Raw genomic sequence first — 23140 nt, forward strand, 5'->3', positions numbered from 1 at the left:
GGTTTGAAAATTACTATCAAGGGAGTTTGGAGAGTTTCTGCTGTGCCTTTTACATAAAATAAGTTTTTGCCACAGACTACACCAGTGATGGAGGTCATGAATGTTCTGAGGAAGGATCACTGAACCTGGAATATTAACTGATTTCTTTCTGCAGATGCTGCCAGACCTGCTAAGCTTTACCAGCATTTTATGTTTTTGTTTCTGATCTCCAGCATCTGCAGTTCTTTTAGTTTTCATTAACGTTTAACTTGTTGGGCCTCTTGCATGTTGTTGAAGTAGAACTTATCCATGACAGTGGAGAATATTGAAAGGCATGCCTGACTTGTGTCATGTGAAAGTTGGAAGATGAGCTAATCACCATAGAATTTCCATTCTGTGATCTGCTGTTGCTGGTCCAATTAGTTTCTGAGCTTTGGTAACAACTGAGCAATGATAGGGGATTCAATGGTGGTCATGCCATCGAATATCGTGGAGTTGGCTCTTGTCCACCAGTATGGAGAGATGCTTGCAAACCATGTGGAGGGGAGTGGAGACTACAGGGAGAGTAAGCAAACTGATCACAGCTGCATAGTACAGAGAGTCATTCAGGAGGGTGGTGGAAACAGAATCATGGTAATGGTGGGGGACAATTTAATTAAGGGGATAGATGCTGTTCTCTGTGGCTCTGAGCCTGAGTCTCAAAGGCTGTGTTGTCTGACTGTCAGGATAAAAAAAATCTCATGGCTGGAGCAGAGTTTGGAATGGGAGTGTGCGGGATGAAGGGATCCAGTTGTTATCATGCACGTTAGTACAAATGCTAGAAATGGAAAAGAGGTTCAGTAGCACTATTTTGAATAGCTACAAGCTAAACTAAGAAGCAGAATTTGCAAGGTAATAATCTTGGGATTGGTCCATGAACCAGGCGCCAACTGGCTCAGAGTAAATAAAGCCAGTGAGTTGAATGTATGATTTAAAGATTAGTGTGGGAGCAATAGTTTTCAATTCATAGGGCACTGACACAAGTAGAAGCGAGTTTTTCTGATTGGATGGGTACTAGGGTGTCGAGAAGTCTTTAATTTTATTTGGAGGTGGGTAGAGTGGGTTCAGGAAAGGGAATTATTTAAGCTTATAAAACATGAAGATATGTGGCATTGCAGGGCACCTATTTTGATTTTGATACTGATACCTCAAGTGGGACAGGAAAGGACAGAGTGTCTAAACATTGAAGCACAGAAGCAAATGGGGTTGGGATTGGGGGGGGGGAGAAATAATGGAAAGGCAAAATTAGTGGCTGTCTACTTAAATGTGCAAAGTATTCAGACTAAAATAAATGAATGAACAGCACAAATAGGGGTGCAGCCTTATAGCCGTAAGTGTAGGGGTACTGGAACAGCACCAGAGCATAAATCTTCAATCCTCTAGGTGAGATCTTTAGGGTCCACAGACTTTCCAGTGTCTTTAGCCACTCCTTGATGTCACATGGAGTGAATCAAATTGCTAAAAAATCATCTTTTTTACTAGTGCTTCTAAGGAGAGGCTCTGTATGTGTCATTTGTTGGGCACTTGCAACTGAACGTGTTCGAAAATGCTTCAGCCTTGTCTTTTACACTGACGTACTGGTCTCCACTATCATTGAGGATATAGTTGCAATAGAAGCAATTTGTAAAAGTTACATTTGACTAATTCCTGGAATGACCAGTTGTCTTATGACAAAAGACCAGGCAGCTTTGGCCTATATCCATTAGATTTTAGAGTGAGAGGTGATCCTAATGAAACATAAGACGTCAAGGAGGCCTGACATGATATTGCTGAAAGGAAGTTCTTATCTGCGGAAGAGACTAGAACTTTTTAAAAAAATTCACTTGTAGGATGTGTGCATCACTGACTCGGCCAGCATTCATGCCCATTTATAGTTGTCCTTGAGAAGATGGTAGTAAACTACCTTCTTGACCCACTGCAGTCCACTTGGTGTACACCCACAATTCCATTAGGGAGAGCATTCCAAAATTTTGATGTATTTCTAAAAATGGATGGTGAGTGGCTTGGGGGAACGTGCAGGTAGTGGTGTTCCCATCTGTCTGTGAGCCTTGTCCTGTCTAGAGGATAGTGGTTGTGAATTTGGGTGGTGTTGCCTTAGGAACCTTTGTAAATTTCTGCAGTGCATGTTTTTGATAGTATATACTGTTGCTACTAAGTATTGATGTTTGTGGAACTGAATGTTGGTGGATGTGGTGCTAGTTAAGTTAGCTGATTTGGCCTGGATGGTGTCATGCTTCTTTAACATTGAACTTCGCTAATCCAGGTCAATTCGAAGTATTCCAGTCCTAAACTGTCCCCTGTAAGTAGTGGGCAGGATTTGAAGAATCGAGGGGTGTGTTAACTGCTGTAAATTCTTAACCTTTGATTTGCTCTTGTAGCAACAGTACTTATATGACCAATCCTGTTTAGTTACTAATCAATGATAGCTCCAAGGATGTTGATAATGGGAATTCAGTAATGAAGATTAGATTCTCTCTTGTTGGAAATTACTTGTGTGCAAGGATGTCACGCGATTTTGTTCAGGTCATCTTGTATTTTGACATGGACTACTTCAGCATCTGAGAAGTCACAATATTTCTGAACAAAGAAACAGTTTAAAAATAAGTGGTCTCCTTTTTAACTCAAGGATGATGAGAAAATGTTTTTGAAGGCTGTCAGTTTGAAATTTTATTCCTCAGAGAGCAACGGATGCAGGGTTGTTGAATGTTTTTAAGGCTAAGGTGGATTGGCTCTTGACTGACAAGGGCACCAATAGGAATCTGGTTAGTAAGGAAGTGAAATTGAAGCTACAATGTGACTAGCCATGATTTCATCAAATGACGAAGCAGACCCAGGAAACAAAGGTGATTGACCAGGATGGGAGCAGTCATTCAGATAATCCATGTCGCAGTGTGTACCAGGAAGTTTCAATGCCAGATTAGCAAGTGAGTAATTTGTGGTTGCTTGTGAAGTTTAATTAGATTTGATAACCCACCATATTATTAATGTCAGGGGCTGCTGTTGACAAATCCACGGGATCTGTCTTGATTGCATATGCTACTTTTTGCTATTTGATCAGCACTGTAGGTATTTAATCTCAGTATGTTGCCAATATTATTAAATTAATTTTTGGTGTTAATTATACATGTGTTGTGAAGTTTACTGTTTTGGTCAAAACCATGGAGTCTTTAATATGGTTTTATTCTCTTAGTAGGTCCCTTAATTCCTCACTTTGTTAAATATATTTTAAAAATTCTTACTTGTTCATGAAGAAGGGTCCCGACCCGAAATGTCAAACTTTCCTGCTCCTCTGATGCTGGCAGAATGTAACATAAATTTAACAGTCTGGTCTAGGATTGTAATACATTTGGTTTTATTTTAAGGAAAGGATTATTCAGAACAACTTGAAATATACTGTATAGTTCTGTGTTTTACAGATTAGCCTTTATTAAATGGAGAATAAATGTAACTTCTTGGAATTATTGTCTACTTGTTAGAATTTTAAATTATTGACTGCTGACATTTGGACTCGTGGTCCTTGCAGCACTGCCTAGGCTTCATTATAATGTAGCTAGTTTCTAATTTTAAAAAAATTAGAAATATGCCCCTGTTATTACATTCCATGGTGCTGTCATAAATTAGATGGAAGTGAGGACACAGGCACTTCTGAATATAAAAACTGCCTGGCTAAATATGTTGAAGGATTGCTGTAGAATTGGGAGAAAATCAGCAATTGCTTAATGGAACAGTATTTGCTGGTGAGTTTCGTTAGCTGGAAGAATGATAAGACTATAAGAACAATAAGAATGCTTCATAAGAATGAAAAAAAGCCATAGATTGTTTGGATTTATAATTTACTATTAAAAACAGTGAAAAAACAGAATTCAAGCTGTTTTAAAGGGAATTGGATAACTGTCCAAACTTTTTTTTAAAAGAGGAGTGCTTTGCCTTAACTTTCTTTCAGGCAACACTTTCCAGACCCATAAGAAAAGGAGTAGGCAGTTCATTCGGCCCCTCTAGCTATTCAATAAGATAATGGCTGATCCGTCATTCCTCACATTCACTTTCTTGCAATATTCTGTATCCCTTGATTTCCCTGATTAAAACTCGTATCTATTTCAGCCTTAATTGTACACAAAGACTCCGTCCCCCAGCTCTTTATGACAAGGAGTTCCAAAGACACTCAAGCCTCTGAGAGGAGAAATTCCTCCTCCTCTCAGTCTTTAATTGGTGGGAGAGAAGTTGGACAGGTTCTGTCAGGTCAAAGAGGTGGGGATGAGAGGGAAGGTTTGATATTAGATTGGGAGTGGGGAGATTTTAAAACTGGTGAAATCTATGTTTAGGCCTTTGGCCTGTTGACTCCCAAGGCGGAATATGAGGTGTTGCTCTTCCAGTTTGCATGTAGTGTCATTATGGTACTGGAGGAAGCCCAGGATGAACATCTCACCCAAGGAGTGAGAGGGGGAGTTAAAATGGTTGGCAACTGGAAGGTGTTGTTTGTTGCATATAGAACGCAGATGCTGTACGAAATGGTCTCCAAGTCTACGCTTAGTCTCACTGATGTAGAGGAAGCCACATCGAGGGAGCAGTGGATACTGTAGATCAAGTTGGTGAATGTATAGGTGAACCCCTGTCAGATATGAAAGATTTGCTTTGGACCTTGAATGGAGGTGAAGGAGGAGGGGTAGGGGCAGTTCCTTGGGTTGCAGGGAAAGGTGCCGGATGTGGCAGGGTTAGTGAGGAGTATGGAGCAGGTGAGAAAGGCATGGAGTGAGCAGTCCCTACGAAAGACAGATAGGGGTGGGGAGGGAAATATTTCTTTGATCACGTGGTGGAGAATGATACGCTGGATGTGGAGGTTGGTGCGATGGTATGTGAGGACTGGGGGATTCTGTCTTTATTTTTTTGGAGGGGGGGGTTTGAAGGAAGAAGTGCAGGAAATGCAAGAGATGTGGTTGAGGGCATTTTTGATCACTGGAGCGGGGATGTTGCGGTCCTTGAAATAGGAGGACATCCAGATTGTCAAGGAGTGGAGTGCTCCATGTTGGGAGCAGACGCGGCAGAGGTGGAGGAATTGGAAGTAAGGGTTTGTATGCTTGCAGGAGCGTGAGCGAGAGGACATATAGTCCAGTCTTTCCTACTGTTATACACCCAACTCCATTGAAACACCAACTCATTTGAAATAAGGCCCAACATTCCATTAGCCTTCCTGATTACTTGCTGTCCCTGTGTGCTCGCTTTTTGTGTTACATGCACCAGTACCCTCAAGTCCCATTATATTGCAGCTTTCTACACGTTTTTAACTCTGGTTAAATAGTGCTCTGTTCTTTTGTTTTACCTTTCAAAATGAACAACTTCACGTATTCCCATATTATTTTTCCTACTTGCTTAACCAACCATATCTGACTATAAATTGTTTATGTTTATCTTACAACATCCCTTTCCACTTATTTTTACATCGTCTGCAAATTTGGCTGTAGTATATTCACTTCCTTCTTCTATGTCATTCAAATATTTTAAACAGCTGTGGTCCCAGCGCTGATACCTGTGGAACCCAACTGGCACTCTTTGGATGAAAAGATTTTTCCTCAAATCCCCTCTTAACCTCCTGCCTTCCACTTTTAAATTATGCCCCTTTGTCATTGACCCTTTAACCAAGGGGAACAGCTGGTTTCTGTTCAGCCCTCATAATGTTATGCTCCTCTATTAGGTTCCCCCTTTCAACTACTCTACTTCAAAGAAAACAGCCTGAGATGGTCCAGCCTCTCTCCATAGCTAAAGTGCTCCAACCCAGGCAATATCCTAGTGAATCTGCTGTGCACCTCCCCTAGTGCAATCACATCCTTCCTGTATTAGCCATCCCACTGGTTTTTCTGTTGTTGGCGCCTTGTTTCTTTTTGGCTTGGACACAATTCAGTTTATTACTAATGTGTTAGAAATGTATATTCCCCAATGTTCTACATGGGACCAGTTATGTCATGCATTTTAATTTATAATTGTTATTGAATGAAGTTGGTATGATTACTGAAAAGCTTTGATCAGTTCATACTTCTCACTTGTACACAGTTTCCGTAAAAAGTTTAAAATTCTTCACTGTTGATCATCTATTATTCACTTCCTAACAGCACTGTACCCCAAGGATGGCAACAGTTCAGCAAGGCAGTTCACCGAGTGAAAGTAAGAATGGGCAACAAGTGGTCCCTAGCCAGCAATGCCAGTATGCCGAGAAATAATTTCAACATCCTAGTTTTGTCATTTTAAAAATTTCTTGAGCACAATAAGACTAACTTTTCAGCTTAGTGACTTAGCCAATGAACAGTTGAGTTGGAACAGCCCAAGTTCAAAGTTGTTAGATGATCTTATTAGGACAGTGAAACAATTACGAAAGTTGTCCACAACTGTCAGGTCTATTGTATCTGCTGTACTTTGAATGTATGTTCTTTCCCTTCACGTCCATCACGTGACCAGAGTGCATGGAGGAACTAGCAACCACTGGCAGGTGCATCCAAACATGCACTCAGCGATTAAAGGTTCAGCGATTTTTGGCCCTTTACCAGCCCTTGCGACTGGTCTACTTTAAAGTACAGCTTTTTAATCCATTTAGTTAAATTGTGGTTGATCTAGATTGTAACTCCATTTAACTCCATCTGTTTCATTTTCCTTAATATCCTTTCCTAAGAGAAGTTAACATTGACTTTGACTTTGAACTTCTTAATTGACATAGCCTGAATAACTTCTTGGACATGGAAGTTTCCACTATTTTAAAAATTTCTAGCCCATGGTCCTCTTCACCAAATTGTTTTGCAATGAGTGATGTACTCAAGATTGTGGGATAGGGGGTGTGTGTACGTTCCTTTCATTGGTACTATAGTAAGGAAGAGTCTGAGGTGAAGGCTTTCTGCTCGCCTGTGTGGTTGAAGCGCAGATCCCTTTCAGGAGTGGCTTCAGTCCCTGTGTGGTGCCACAATAAGCTGTTCCACCTGGGTTGATTGAGAAGCAGCTGCTACAATGTGGCCTTCCTGCATTGATTGCATCTCACTTGGAGCAGTCTAGGTGTAATCAGTGTTGATGAAGTTCCTTGTACAGGTTCTGTTCCTGCATCTGATTTACCCCTTTCATGGTCTGCTTGCATATCAATAGATGACTAAATGCACTGCATGTGGCATCCACTCCATATATCATTTGCTCATCAGTGGTGCTGATGGTGTAACACTACCTAAGATGCCATTCATTCTTGACAGTCTGTACACCACTCAAGCATTTAATCTGCTCTAACATTGCCTGCTGTTGATCAAATTTAAGATGACTTATGCTCAGCATCTATGTCTTCCTTAGATTAACTGTGTCAGTCCTGCATCCTTTAAGTTGGCTGCCACAGTTACCTGTTCCTTCTTAGTCTTTTTTGTGACGTGCCAGGTTATGTGCATAAGTGATTCTATCAAAATGACTGTGTCTTGATTTGTGGAGCACTTCTGAAAAAGTAAAAAAACATTTTAGAATCGCTGTTTGGACTTCAGAATAACTGGGGTGGAGGGAAAGAGTTCCACTGCTGTCTCTAGAAATGTTCACAATTTTTCACTATACTTTAGACAGACTCGTCACCTGCCATTGTGAACTCAGTTAGATAAAGGACAAGCTTAAAGATCAGCGTGCACTCCCTCAGTGATATTGCTCACTCCACAACTCCCTTGTCAACTCTACAATCCCCTCTAACCCCACCATACCTGGCACCTTTCCCAGCAACCACAGGAAGTGCTACATCTGCCCCTGCATCTCCATTCAAAGCCCAAAATTGTGTGAAATGACATTGACTTGTACTACTGACTGAGAAGTTATTTTTGCCCATCGAACAATGATGTTTCTGGTCATAGGTATTTCAATGATTTGGGAGGACTCTGCTATCAGACTGCTGAATATGACTGTGGATTTGGAGGCTCCCATCTGGATGAGATGTTGGACTCATCTTGCCAACCTGCACACAAAAGGCCACTAAATCATTTTCAACACTGTGTCCATGCCTCATTTATTCCACTGTACCCATTGACTTCGTCTTCCTCTTCTAGCCGAATAGTTTGTTTTGGTTATCTGATCATCTCCTGCCACTCATTGAAAAAAATCGTCTTGCTGATTCAGCCTCCAGGAGTCCCTTAGAAGAAGCATAAATCACATTCTACCCTAGTATGTGTGCCTTTACTTTGGGAAGCAGATTCTCTCACTCTGCTGTCTTCGATTCAAAGTGGCAACTATCAAAGTCGATACTGGTTCCTGTTTAAATCTTGCTTGCCTCACTCCTGTACTACTTACGCAGTCCTAGTTAGGTCTGTGGTGCCCTCTTCCATTAGTTGGTTTGCTCATTTAAAATGGTAATGTGTAAACATGAGACATGGAATAAGGTTGGGGGGGGCGGCGTTGGTTTTTGAAGGGTTAGTGCAGACTTGATGGGCTAAATGGCCCGTTTACGCACTCTAGCGATTCTAAATTCTAGGGTTACAATTTACAAATGCCCTGGCCCTGGACCCAAATGTCAGCCTAGCTATTTGCATCCTACCAATTGGAATACATACTATTTTTTCTTAACACTTCCCTCTAAGCCACTTCCCTCCTCTTGTGAAACTACTGTGTTGAATTCCATGCACTTTTAGTTCGAAAATACTTTTGGGTGGAACCTTATTAAATGCCTCCTTGAAATCCACAAATATTATCCAGAAATAACCCCCTTATCTACCACATAGGACGTCGTCAGAAATATTAAGTTTAATTAGACGTGACCTAACTCTGTACAAGTCAACGTGGGCTCTTCCTGGTACATTCATATTTATCCAAGTATTCAATCTGACTGACAGTATACTTCTAAATTCAACTGCCAGGTTGAAAATGTGGTATTTATGACAGAAATGTTGTGATGTTAAAATTGTAAAAAAGATTAAATGATTAAAGTTTAGTCACATCCTAAATGAATGGTTCTGAGGAAGGGTCACTGGACCTGAAACGTTAACTCTGTTTTTTCCTTCATAGGTGCTGCCTGACCTGCTGAGCTTTTCCAGCAACTTTGGTGTTAATCATATCCTATAGTAATCATCTACATGAAAATGCTAATGAAAGGATGATTGTACCTAGTATTTCAAACTGCAATGAGCAGGAACAGTCAGAAATTCATTTTCACTTCGAACTGATGGTTATTGTAAATAGGAACATTTTTTTCCACCAGTAGGAAAACTAAACCTAATTTATTTAATGCATCTAATTAGCAGGTTCCCCATATTAGACCATTTCTGCAATATTCTGAAAAGTGGCAGCATTGACCCTAATATAGTCAATGGCAAGAATGGGCTGACGTAGGAAAGCTGCTCACTGGTTCATTGGGTTCATTATTGAATTCCTTAAAGGCCGTTATCCTCGAGCCTACTGGAATATAGTGGTGGCTCAGGGATTATCCGAACTTTCTTGGGTCTTTGCATGCTGCCCAAGGGTGTCAGCAAATCTAGTCAAGGGAGCAGTCACTTGTTGTGACTGGATAAGGGTAGAATGTCTAGATAAGAGATGAGTTGTGTGGGGCAGAAGTGGGCAGATACAATGGGTCTATCTCAGAAATCCTGTTTCTGCATTTTAGGAAGGAGGTAGCGAGCTGTGCAGGGTTGGGAGACTATAAGCTTGCAGACAATGGGGAGAGATCACCAGATGAAATGAGGTTAGTGACCGTAATGGACATAATCCTTGTCCAGACTCTTCACACTTAGATCTATGATTTCTCTCATGCTTTAAATCAGTTTCAGAATTTCCAGTTTGTGGGCGACAGACGCCGCTCTTTGCCGTGGACTGCAATCCCTTTTACACGTGCATCCACCACCAACGTGCTCTCAGGGCTGTCCACTTCATCCCGAAAAAATGGCCTGAACCATCCGCATCCACTACCACCACCCTCCACTTGGCCAAGCTCGTCCTCACCCTGAATGACTTGTCTTTTAACTCCTGTCACTTCTTTCAGGACAGAGGGATGGCCATGAATATCCACATGGGCCCCAGTTATTGCTGCCTCTTTTTGTGGGGTAGGTGGAATATTACTTGTTCCAGTCCTATTCTGCCACCCACAACTCCTCCTCCGGTATATCAATGATATTACAGAATCCCTACAATGTGGAAGCAGACCATTTGGTCCGTCGAGTCCACACTGACCTTCCAAATAGTATGCCGCCCAGACCCACCCCCCCAACCCTGTTCTTGTAACCCTGCATTTCCCATGGCTAATTCACCTAGCCTGCATATCCCTGGACACTACAGGCAATTTATCATGGCCAATCCACTTAATCTGCACGTTTTTGGACTCTGGGAGGAAACCAGGTCACCCAAAGGAAACCCACGCAGACATGGGCAGAATGTGTAAACTCTACACAGACTGTTGGCCAAGGGTGGAATTGAACCTGGGTCTTTGCTGCTGTGAGGCAGCAGTGCTAACCTCTGTCATCGGTGCTGCTTCCTGCTATCATCTAGAATTGGAAAGGTTTATCAATTTGACTTCCAATTTCCATCCCACTGTCACATCTGCATGGTCTTATCTCTGACTGTTCCCTTCCCTTCCTTGACAGCAATGTTTCCATTTTTGGGGATAGGCTGGCTACCAATGTCCACTACAGACCAACTGATTTTCAGTTACCTCACATCCTGTGTCCTGTAAAAACTGTTCCTTTCTCCTGGTTCCTTCACCTCCGTTGCATCTGTTCTGATGATGCCAATTTTGACAGGGGGTCCTCTGAAATATTCTCCTTCTTCCTCAACCGAGGATTTCCCAACACCGTGGTTGACAGGGCCCTCAGCTGGGTTCCACCTATTTCCTGCACTTCAGCCCTCACCCCTTCTCCTCTGTCCCACAACACTTCAGGAATGGAGCTGAGCTGGACCGAACCAGAGAGTAGCCTGGGAAGGTAAGCCATGTAAAAAAACATACCTCGGGGATTTGCAACCTTCACTTCAAGAGCGAAGTTGAGTAGGAGTGAAACGGAGGGCAGACTGGGAAGGTAAGATTCCCTGATGCTGACAGGGAGAACAGAAGAGTCACATCACAGGAATGTTGTGATTTGATTGGCTAATAAGGAATCTCCTAAATTTGAATAAAAACCAAAAGAACTGCAGATGCTGTAAAGCAAGAACAAAAACAAAGTTGGTCTGGCAGCATCCGTGAAGGAGAAAACAGATTTAATGTCTTGGTTCCAGTGACCTGAGGTTCTGAAGAAGGGTTACTAACTTCAGTTTCTGTCCACGTATGTTACCAGATCTGCTAAACTTTCCAACAATTTCTGGTTTTGTTTCTAATTTCCAGCCTCCGCAGTTCTTCCAGTTTTTAATCACTTATTGAATGTGTACTATAGATCAGTAAACAGTCAAGGAGCTTTAAAAGTGCAGATATCAAGGCAAACGTCAGTGGAGTGTGAAAATAATAGGATAATAAGATTTCAACTTCCCCAACATTAACTGGTATCGGCAAAGTGTGAAAAGCTTAGATGGAGCAGAATTCTTGAAATTTGTACAGGAGATGTCTTTAAACCAATGTGTAGGTAAATCCTCCCAAGAGAGTAGTTGGTCCTGGATCTAATTTTGGAGCATAAAGCTGGGTAAGGGGTAGAATTGAGGAGCACCGTAATTAAGTTTTAAGATACAAGTAGTTATCGGAAGGGACAAAATTGGACCAGAAGTAAAGGCTCAGAATTGGAGGAAGGCTGATTTTAATGTGATAACACCAGGAGTGGCTAAAGTGGACTACGATCGGCAACTTGGAGGAAAATCCACATTAGAAAAGTGGAAGTCATTTAAAAAGGAAATAGTGAGTGTGCAACATTTTCCTGTAAACATGAATGGGAGCAAACAAATCCAAGGACCCTCAAATGCTAAGGAATGAACAGGATTTTTTTAGAAAATAAAAGGAAAACTTAAGGTTAGTGGCCAAAAACAGGAGAACCCCAAAGAATGATCAAAACTGTAGAGGGTTATGGTCGTTCCTTTGTATCTGCGAGGTTCGGTTCCTGAAAACCCCTGCGAGTGATTAATTTGGTAAAGCTCAGTAAAAATAGGGTTAAAATGGTTCAAAATATCGCAGATACACAGTTTCTTTTACCTGTGGATGTTGAGTTTTGATGTTACCTTTCTATGGCATGGATAGGCAAATTTGCAAAAATTGATTTCATGTGCACAGAGGAATAACTACTGAAAAAGAAATTAGGACAGTGAAGAGAGGACATGAAAAATCACTGGCTGGTTAAATAAAGGATAATCCGAAGGCATTTTATAAGAAAATTAGAGAGAAGAACTCAACCAGGGAAAGAGTGGGAGGCATTCGGGACTAAGGTGGAAGTGTTTGTACAGATCTAGAGGAGGTAGGTTAGCTTTTAGCTAATTACTTTGTATTTAAATATGTTATCAACGAGAACGCTACAGGTGTAGAAATCACGGAGGGCAACTGTGATAAACTTGAACAAATTAACATTGAAAGAGAGAAGGTTTTACCAGTTTAGTGGGCTTAAAATTGAATAAATTGACACAGTGGGTCAAATGGCCTTTTCCTGCACTGCAAAATTCGATAAATCTAAATTCCCAGGGTCGGATGAGATGCATCTTTGATTGTTTGCAAGGCTCTTAACATTAATGTTCAAATCCTTTCTGGACGCATGAGTGGTATTAGAGGGTTGGAAGATAACTAATTGGTAACATCATTCAAGAAGGGTGGTGGGGATAAACCAGGGTGCTGTATGCCAATCAGTCTAACATCAGTAAATGGGACTTTTTGGGGGAAAAAAAATTGGAGGAATGGAATTTACTTCAACTCGGAAAGACAGAGGTGAATCAAGAATAATGGTTTTGTCAGGATGAGATTAGATTCCCTACCGTGTGGAAACAGGGCCTTCGGCCCAGCAAGACCACACCGCCCCTTGGAGCATCCCCCCATAACCCACACACCCCTGAACACTATGGGCAATTTAGCATGGCTGATCCAACTAGCCTGCACATCTTTTGGACTGTGGGAGGAAACCGGAGCACCCGGAGGAAACCCACGCAGACACAGGGAGAATGTGCAAACTCTGCACAGACAGTTACCCGAGGCTGGAATTGAACCCGGGTCCCTGGTGCTGTGAGCCTGCAATGCTAACCACTGAGCCACTGTGCCCCCCTGATGAGATCATATCTGAAAAATTTGGTTGACTCTTTGGACTGTGCCAAGCAAGATACAGGTACACGGGTGAAATTTAGTATATTTCCTATATACAGTCATGGAAATGGCCCCACGTGTGTAAAGGCATAGTTTGATGTGAGGTCAGGAACTGTGGCATTTAAATTTGTGTAGGTGCAATGGTCCTGAACAAGTATATGGACAATCTGAGAGTCGTGACTTCACAAACGGTGCTGGAGCAAAACATGCCTTGCGCCTTGTTACAGTCAGGCTGCCAGAACCCATGGATTTGCCCTATCCATCAGGCACTGAAGAGTCCTCAGTATCAGAAGTGGACATGATGGATGTCGCCACCTTGGCACATTTGCTGCCTGAAGAAGAGTGAAATTTCTGTGTGTTACATGCCACCTGTTTCGGGTGCCGAGTCAGAGGAACCTGACCCAGTGCTAAAATGCCTCAGGAGGCTCTCCAAGAAAAAGGACTGGCCTATGTCCTTATACTCAGAGGGGGAAATGTAGTATTTGTAACGGAGTTAGCCAGCTGGACCTCATAGAATATGAGATCAGTGATTGGGGCCATTAATCTGGTCCAGTGAGATGGGATTGGCCCTGGCTGACATATAAAGAGTAGTGTAGGAGATACTGCTATTCTGATAGCTGACTCTGAAGAGGCAGTACTAAAGTCAGGCACTGTTATTGTATAAATAAAGGGTGACTTGGTGATGGGATACCGACCTCTATGGAGTTATTTCACTTAGGATCAAGCACAATTTGGTAAATTAGATCCATAATTGCCTAGTGGCAGGAGGCAAAGAATACTGGTTAAAGATTGTTTGAGGCTATTTCCAATGGTGTACAACAGGATTTGGTGCTAGATTTGTTCTGTTTGTAGTAAATGTTAATGATATCAACATGAATATATGAGGTTTTATCTGAAAGTTTGCAGATGATGCAAAAGTTGGCTGAGTAGTAGATAGCGAGGAGAAAAGTTTTATACTGCAGCAAGATATAGTCAGGCCGTTAAGATGGGCAAATGGGGTTTAAATCTGAATGTGAAGAGATATAATTTAGGAGTATAATAAAGTACATGATGAATGGTGATCCCCTTGCTAGTACAGAGGGTCAGTGAGACTTTGATATTCATGTATATCAATCCTCAAAGACAGCAGAACAGGTGGATAGGATGGTTATGAAGGCATATAGGATACTTGACTTAATTATTTGAGGTAAGGAATTCAAGAGTTGGGATGTTACGCTGGCAATTTTAGGATTTTGATTAGTCCACAGATGGAATATTGTGTGCAGTTCTGGCGGCCACACTGCAGGAGTAATGCATTTGTATTGGAGAATGTGCAGAAGAGGTGTTGCTCAAGCTGGAGTGTTTGAACTATGAAGAGAAAATCGATAAACTCGGATTGTTTTCCTGAAAGCAGAGAGGACTGAGATGGAGGACCTCAGAGTTCTACAAAATTGAGCAGCCTAGGTAGGGTCAATATGAATAAACTTTTCCTTTACTGAAGGGTTATTTACAGGAGGTGTGGATTTAAAGTAAGGGACTTAAGGTTTAGAAGAGATTTAAGGAGAAAGTTCCACCTGGGGGTAGCAGGAACTATGACGTGAAGAACTATTTAGATAAACATTTGAAATATATCAACATTCAAAGCTGAAGGCCAAGTGCTGAGAAATGGAATAAGACTAGATAGATGCTTTATGATTGGCATGGATACAAGTGGCTGAAGGGCATCTTTCTGTGTTGGATGCTCCTATTACTAATAACACCCCAAAGGGATCCCTCTTACAAAGGCACACAGTGTCACATTGCAGAACCACGGTCAGGACGGGAGGTGTCCACTGAGCGTGACTCCACCTTACTCTTGGAAGTAACCCACCTCTTATCAAAAGTCGCCTCCCTGCAGCTGCTGTCCCATCAATGCTCAGCTGTACTTTTGCATTCAACAAAGATCTTTGTTGAAGGCCCCAATGCAATATCATCAGCAGCCACCATTCTCGTCAGCTTTTGGGAGTGGGATTAGGTGCAGCTAGGGACTTTATCTGTGAAGAGTCTCAATGCCACTTGATTGCACTTAAGCATTGGCTGCCTCTTGTAGAGCTGATGTGTTTTTCCCATCTGTTCTCTCATTGGTGGTCTGATCCTGCAATAAAATCTACTGTTTTTCTTCAGTATGTTTTTTATTCACCAGCTGCTTTTATACAAATTATCATGATTCCATTGAAGTTCACTTTCATATCACTTTTCTGTAGGTGAATTTGAATCATCCTTGAGGATATTGTTTTTAATATATACACTTTGCACAGTCATATTTATCATTTATTATGTCAAATGATAAAACAATTTTAATGTCATTTACCTCACCATTCTTGTCAGGTCAATATTATACTTAAACACTAACACGTCTTCAGAATTGGAAAAATACTGAAAATAGTAAGTTTCTAATCTTGTGCTAGGGAGCCTTTGATGGGAGAAAGGTTCCACCTTCAAAAGGGAAAGAAAATTCAAAGAAACGTCACCTCTGCATTTTGATCCATCCCTTCTTGTGATTCAGGTGGAGTGGGAGGAAGAGGATTATAGACAGGCTTTATCAGGTTATCGAAATGTACTTCAATCAACATCTGGGTATCCACAAGGGTATTTAATAACTGGAGGATCAAAAGGAAGTAGAAATGTTTTAAATTCAGGGAAATTTCTAAAATACTTCAAATTGTTATTGTTTTCCAGATGTTTTTGGAGAATCTGTGGACTACAGTGATGTAGTTACAATAATGATGGAAATCAATAAAGATCTGGGTAAGAAAATTTCAGGTTTATAGTATTGTATAAATGTTCTTCCTAACTTTATTTAGATGTTTTCAGGCAATAATCTAATGTAGCGATTGACACTGGTTACAAACTGATGAGAAACTAGATGTTTCAAACCTGAGCCTAGATTTAATGCAGCTTAAAATGGTGGGAAAATGGTGATCAGACTCAAATAATCATATGAATGACTGAATCAGTCTCTTGGCAGTGGCAAAATCACCTCTAATTAATTTAGAAGTTGGGAAATTGCTGACACAGATCCATCATCCCTGAATAAATGACAGTTTACCAGTGGCTCAGGAATTAAATTGGCAACACATGACTTTAGGAAGTTGTGCAGGGTAGCCTACTGATTTACCAGAAAGATCTCAGGAGATCCTCTGTAGTAAGGCGTCCTGTGCCTAGTTAGACATTTGTGGGGAGAAGTGACAGGTTCTGAGTTCACCCATAAGTCCTTTTACATAGTCAGTCATCTTTAGCTGTGGTTAGTGCATTTGCTGCCAAAAGCTACTGCTTCTCCTGGCAATTAGAGCAATGGTGAGAATTGTGATAGCAATTGTTGTCAACAGGTAGATTTTCCACTATCGTCAGGGAGCTTGATCAGTGGAAAGACCTAATCTCTGAACTGAACAAAAGTTGCTTCCAGTTCTGGCATGTTAGTCTCAGTCAACCTGAAAATGTCCCAGCCATGGTGTATCACTGGAACTTCAAATATCCAGCAGAAGAAGGTTTTGAATCGAGCCCAACTGTGCAAGTTCTAGTTTGGTGTCTGGTTTGTTTTTAATTAATTATTTGAGAAAAATTTGTCCTTTAATTCGATTATACTCTCTTTCTTATTCCTTGCTCATAATTCATTTCTCCCTTTGCATTTGATTTTCCATGGTGGTAATGGATGACAGTGGAGCATTCTGTCATGTCAACATGATGAATGTTCAATTTTGTCAAGTCCTCCGGAATCACAATTAATTGCAAATAAAAAGGCTTAATCTTATTAATTTCCCATTCAGAAGCTGTTTTCTAAATCAGCTGTTGAATAGCTCTGCAAAACAATGCAATGAGCGTTTAAAGGAGAAAGATGTATTTATGGCAAATCTTTGGAATTTGTAATGTTTGTTTACATTTGTTAAACTAATAAAGCATTCATAAGAATACACACACAAAAAATCGGTGCTGCAGAGAAAAGGATATGGAGGTCTTATGTGAAATCTGTGCTGACAAAGGATTCACATAATATAGTAATTCAGTCTGCCCTATCTCGACTGATAGTGGCATTAATTGTACAGAAGGAGGCTGTTTGGGTCATTGAGTCCGTGTGGCACTCGAAAGAAATCCTCTGCTGCCTGGCCTGCTGTGTTCCTCCAGCTTTACACTGTGTTATCTCTGACTCCAGCATCTGCAGTTCTTACTATCTCTCACTCGGTCTAGTTCCCCTGCTGCATTCCTCATAGCCTTATTTCCATATTTGCCTTTGAAATAATTGATTTCTGCTTCCACTACCTGAATCGGTCAGAGTGTGTAAACTCCTACCTCAGTTCTACTGAAAATTTACCCTCTGGCATTTGCTCCCAGTCTACTTTGGCCAGATCCTGCCTTAATTTGATAAAAGCTGCCTTCCCCAATCCAAAAAAGTTTGTTTTGCAGACCATCTTTGTTCTGTTCCAGAACAATCTTACAAAGTATGGGAATAAAAACTGAAAGACCTGCAGATGCTGTAAATCAGGAACAAAAACAGGAGTTGCTGGAAAAGCTCAGCAGGTCTGGCAGTATCTGTGGAAAAAAAATGTCAGAGTTAAAGTTTCGGGTCCGGTGACCCTTCCTCAGAAAGGGTTCCAAGGAAGGGTCACCAGACCCGAAACTTTAACTCTGACTTTTTCCTTCACAGATGCTGCCAGACCTGCTGAGCTTTTCCAACAACTTCTGTTTTTGTTCCTTAAAGATGGGGTTGTGGACTGTCACTAAAATGCCCCCATATTGTCACTTTGAACATCTGTCTGGTTTCTTCCCTAGGATTGGGTCCAGCACTGCACTGCCCCTTGCAGGAGCATTTATATGTTGATATCAAAAGCTCCTGTGAATACATTTCAAGAAATTTGCCTCTTCTAAACCCTTTTTACTATGATTAGGATTTTTACGTGCATCAGTCCTGTCACCTTCAAAAATCTGTGTACAGGAGCCCCCAGATCCCTGTGTCCTGTTGGTGCATACTTGAAAACTATGCCATTACGTCTATGTGGTCCCTCCCTGCCCCTTCTGTCCAAATACATCTCTCATTTTCTGTATTAAATTCTAGATCCCACTTGTCTGCCCATTCTGATATTGTGCCTGTATCCTGTTGAAATAGATTTATATCATCCTTGCATTTTTCACACCTGTAGGTTTGGTTTCATTAGCAATTATTGGAACTTAGTGCATTCCAATATCCAGGTTATTTATTCATATTAAAACGATGCACTTGTCCTAGCACTGACCTTTCAAAACCCATGTCTACAATCTTGCAGTGTGAAAAACAACCATTTACCACAGATAAAATTCTATCTTTCCTTGGATGGCAGGGAAGAGGATGAAAACAGGTGGATGTGAGGGGAGTGATAACAGGCCTGTGGGGCTGCATGGAGGGTGTGGTCATGAAGTTGGATATATGCACAGGACCACTCACCCAGATCCCAGACTCATTTGCAATTTTACTTATGGTATGTGAGGCATCAGGTGATGCGCTCATACTTGGACTAATTGAGGTTTATTAAACAATTTATTAATTAATTAGTGGCTACTTTGAAGAACTGGCAGATTTTGGACATGAGATCTCCTCCCGAGATGGGATCAGAAATCTTTCCCTGAGTTAATTAATGCCCTTTTAAACAATAAATAACTGCAGGACAGCTTTGCTGCAAACCTTTTAGGGCGACGGTGGGAATGCTGCTATTATTCTAAAATCTTGACTCATGACTTGCTGTTTTCTCTCCTTCAACCAATTTCTTTTATCCAAGCTGACACTGCTCTTTTTTTCCATGAGCCTCAATTTTCTTAATCAGTCTTCATGTGGCTGTTTGGCAAATGTCTACCTAATATCCCTATAGACAAACCCATTTGTTTCCCTTCTTAACCTTCTTTGCTTTGTTAAAAAAAATCATTGAAATTAGTCAAATGTAATCAGCCTTGTGCAAATTTGTGTTAGCTCAACATAATTAACTAAAACCTCTTCAAGTGCTTATTAACTTGTTCCCTGATTATCTTTTTTAAGACATTAACCACTATTGATGTTGAACGTACTGCCCTCTAGTTACCAGGAATATCTGTCTTCAACGACAGTGTCATTTTTAATGCTGTCCAATTTTGTTCTGCCTCCTGCCACTTTATGGTAACCTCTTCCACTATCCTCACTCACACTTTGCTTAGTAATCTGTAATGAAACCATTTAGAACAGTGGTTTATTTATTCACCATGTCTATTCAACAATCAATTATTTATCTCCCAATAGTTTGTCAGCATCTGCTCCTTAGTGGATGCAAGTAGAGTTGCAGCATAAAAGACGTTTGGATAAGTACATGAATGGGACAGGTTTGGAGGGATATGGGCCACACGCAGGCATGTGGGACTAATTTGGTTTGAGAACATGGTTGACAAGGACTAGTTGGGCCAAAGGGGATATTGAAACTGTTCTGACGTCTGCCTGACAGCAACCTCCTGGATGGTTTGATCATCAGAAATTTTATGCACCAGATTTATTAGTAGTTGTCGTGGTGGGATTTGAACTCCTGAGCTTAGGCTGGGTCTCTGGACGATGCACCACCATCTCCCGACAAAATGCCCAGACTGGTCATTTTCAAGATAAAAGATGGCTAATGAGCATCTCACCTTGGGTACAAGGGCCATCTGTTTTATAATACTACATAGCTGGAGCATAAGCATGGAAGACTTTCTAAGGTGACCCTGACGACTTTCAGATGAGGTTAGTCTGCCAGATTCCAGAAGAAAAAGAGGAGAGCTGCCAGAGGCTGAAGATTTCTCAGGATCACTGCAGAAATGTAGGTTGAGCTCACATTTGGTTTGGAAAAGCAGTATTCATTGGAGGTAAAAGGAGGCTAGAAAACTTGCTTGCCTTTAGGCGGAGAGAGAAGTCTCCAGGAGAACTGTCACTTTTTAAAAGTTACAGGGTTGGGAAAGAAAAAGAAAAATTGGAAACAAATGCTTGGAGTGGGTAGCAGAATGCCTGTTTGAAGCACTATATAGCATGTACTGTTAATGGGTTTCAGAGTTTAATAATAGATTTTCTGTTCAATAGCTCAGTATATAAATTGTCTGCAACAGCAGTGATTGATGGTGGCACGGTGGCTCAGTGCTTAGCACTGCAGCCTTACAGCACCAGGAACCCAGGTTCGATTCCACCTTCGGGTGACTGTGTGTGGAGTTTGCAATTTCTCCCTCTGTCTGCGTGGGTTTCCTGTCCAAAGATGTGCAGGGTAGATGAGTTGGCCATGCCAAATTGCCCGTAGTATTCAGGGAGGTATAGATTAGGTGGGTTATAGGGGAATGGGTCTGGGTGGGATGCTCTGAGGTTTGGTGTGGACTTGTTGGGCCGAAGGGCCTGTTGCCACACTGTAGGGATTCTAAGCAACAGTGCTTTCTATTTGCTATATTGACTATCTCAAACTGTAAAATCTTATGTTATCCATTCCACTATTAACTGGAAGTTTGATTTTAAAAAAAACCAGTTACAATGGCAATCATAGCAATACTATCCCATGAAAGGATATTAGACCAGGTGGCAAGGAAAGTTCAAACATGAAGAATTCTAAAGATTATCGGAGGGAAAAGAGAGACACAAAAAACTGTTCAGGGAAGGAAAACAAGATCTTATACATTGTCAGCATCTGAAGACATGGCCATCAATGGCAGAGTTATAAAGAAACATATATACCTTTTGATGTTTGAAGAGCGGAGGAGGTTAGATAAGGGACTGAATTTTGACTGAAAAGACTGATAAAATTCAACACAGCAACCGTCTGAAAACCGTATGAATTGAATCATCTTGCTAAAAGGAAACCTTTCTCATTAGAGCATCAGTTATGGGAATAACTCAGTAAATGTATAAATTTGTGTAAAATAAGGATGACAATGTTAAAATTGAAACAGGAGCTAGTGTGGGACAGTGAAGGCAAAGGTAATGGTTGTGCATGACATGGAAACTTTAGGATACTGGAAGTAGAGTTCTGGATGAGTTTTGAAGGGTTGAAGACAGGAGGCTACGTGGACAACATTTGAATAGCCAAATCTAGAGGTGACAGAGGTATGCTGAGGCAGGGCCAGAGGCAGGTAACGGTAAATGGTTAATGATGCTATAGCTATGTGACCAAGAAATCCTTTCGGGATTAAACAATTTAATACAGCCTCCGACAGTTAACGGAGACAGAAACAAAGTTGCATGGATCGACTATGCTATACTGGTTTTGGCCTTTCCAATATTTCGCTGGAGGAAATTTCTTCTCACCTTGTACTGTGGCAATTTCAAGATGCTGGTGTGGTAGCGTACATGTGGCATCTGATGAATTTTCAGATGATGTTGGCAAGGGGCACTTAGACTGTCAGAAACAGAAGAGGGCAAGGATCGACGCTTGAGGGACACCAGAGTTTTATTGATGGGAAAGTAAGAAGATTTGCCATGTGGTGATAATCTGACTACAAGTGGCCCTTCTGTAGCTTCCAGTTAAGTGTCTTCCCAAGTAGATGATAGAGACAAAGCATCCGAGCAGGGTAGAACGATCAGTGACATCAAAAACTGCCAAGAAGTTGAGACTTTGGTTTGGAAAATAGCAAATGTAACTACAATTTTCAAAACACGGGGAGATGGAAAGCAGGAAACAATGGTTAGGTAGCTTCTAATATCTTCAATCAAACAGCATTCAGAGAATTTCAAGTTGGGCATTATTTTCTCAGAGAAATCCTGTTTAAGCAATTTATTGAATTTCTTTGAGCTGGCAAATGGAGTGTAATTTGGGAAAACTTCAATTTGTCTTTGTTGGCAAAAGGAACAAAAATAAAGCACGTTGTTTAGATAGTGGGCGATTATAGCACTCTGAGATGCAGAGCGATATGGGCTCCTGAATAAATGAATCACAAGTTAGTATGCAAGCATAACAAGACGTTAGAAAGGTTAATGGAATTATTTACTTTAAGGCACATATACAAAAGATTGGGGGGGGTGGTGTGGGGGCGGCTATTATCCAGTATTTCAGGGTGCTGCTGAGACTACATCCGGAGTAGTGTGTACAGTATTAATCTTCACATTTAAGGAAGGACGTGAATGTGTTGGAAGTAGTTTCTCAAGGTTGACTAAATTGATACCTGGAATGTGTGAGTTGCTGTCTGAAAGATGGGAGAGACTAGGCTCTGCAGCTCACTGACTGGAACATGCAAGATCCTGAAGGATCTTGGCACAGTGAGTATGGATAGGACGTGAAATAATTCTGAATTCGTTCAAGTTTTTTTAAAAATGTCTTAAGTACATAATGGTAAAGGTAATTAAATTTAAGCACTGTAGTGTACAAATACGAAAATACAGCATTGATTTCAAACAGAACTTTCACTTGAACCATTTTCAGTTCAGTCTTCCAAACAATAGCATTAGATTTTTGTTTAACATTTTCATTTTCTTCCTTTATAGTAAATACCAGTGCCTCAGAGAACATTATCGGTGGAGATTACCGGGAGCACCTTGGGATAAGTTGTTCGGGGGGTCACAATAGTTGCTTATGGCCTTCCTCAAATATGATTATTTATGTGCCATATATTTTCAAATCAAATTACAGTAAGTTTCTTAAAAGGTTAGTGTTATTAATCTTAGAACTAAGTAAAATCAAAAGTATTGTGAATAACAGTAGATTTAACACAGTTATTCTATTTTTTAGCGTTGAATGTGGATGTAAAAATTGTTGTGACCAGTCCTTAGGTGAGGTTCCCCGGTGTACTACATAAGTATTACTTCTCCAAAAGGGATATGCCAAGTTGTCATGTTTTTGGGTAGGTAAGGGACGAACTGACTTTTCTTTGTTCATCTGCTCATTTTGGTTATTGGGAGCTACTTTTTCATTCTCAGTAACTCATTTATTAGGTAATACCGTCACGTAGTAACAGTACCTTCCTGATTTATGTTAACAAATAGGATATTTGTAC

At 41.0% G+C, this 23140-nt stretch overlaps 1 protein-coding gene across 5 annotated transcripts in view; it reads left to right on the forward strand.

The window, feature by feature from the left end:
• The window catches only part of LOC125459229 (embryonic protein UVS.2-like), a 129592-nt gene that overhangs the window by 16046 nt on the left and 90406 nt on the right, over positions 1 to 23140 (forward strand). For 3 of the 5 annotated variants that reach the window (XM_059651857.1, XM_059651861.1, XM_059651860.1), the window contains one exon: positions 15890 to 15958. The exons of 1 other annotated variant lie outside the window; for it this stretch is intronic. In XM_059651857.1, coding sequence (XP_059507840.1) covers positions 15890 to 15958 — 69 coding nt within the window. Of the gene's footprint in view, positions 1 to 2856; positions 2943 to 15889; positions 15959 to 23140 lie in introns of those variants that run through there. One more of the 5 variants, XM_059651858.1, reaches the window with a different exon arrangement.

Source organism: Stegostoma tigrinum, chromosome 17 (assembly GCF_030684315.1).
Source record: "Stegostoma tigrinum isolate sSteTig4 chromosome 17, sSteTig4.hap1, whole genome shotgun sequence".
NCBI classification, from domain to species: Eukaryota; Metazoa; Chordata; class Chondrichthyes; order Orectolobiformes; family Stegostomatidae; genus Stegostoma; species Stegostoma tigrinum.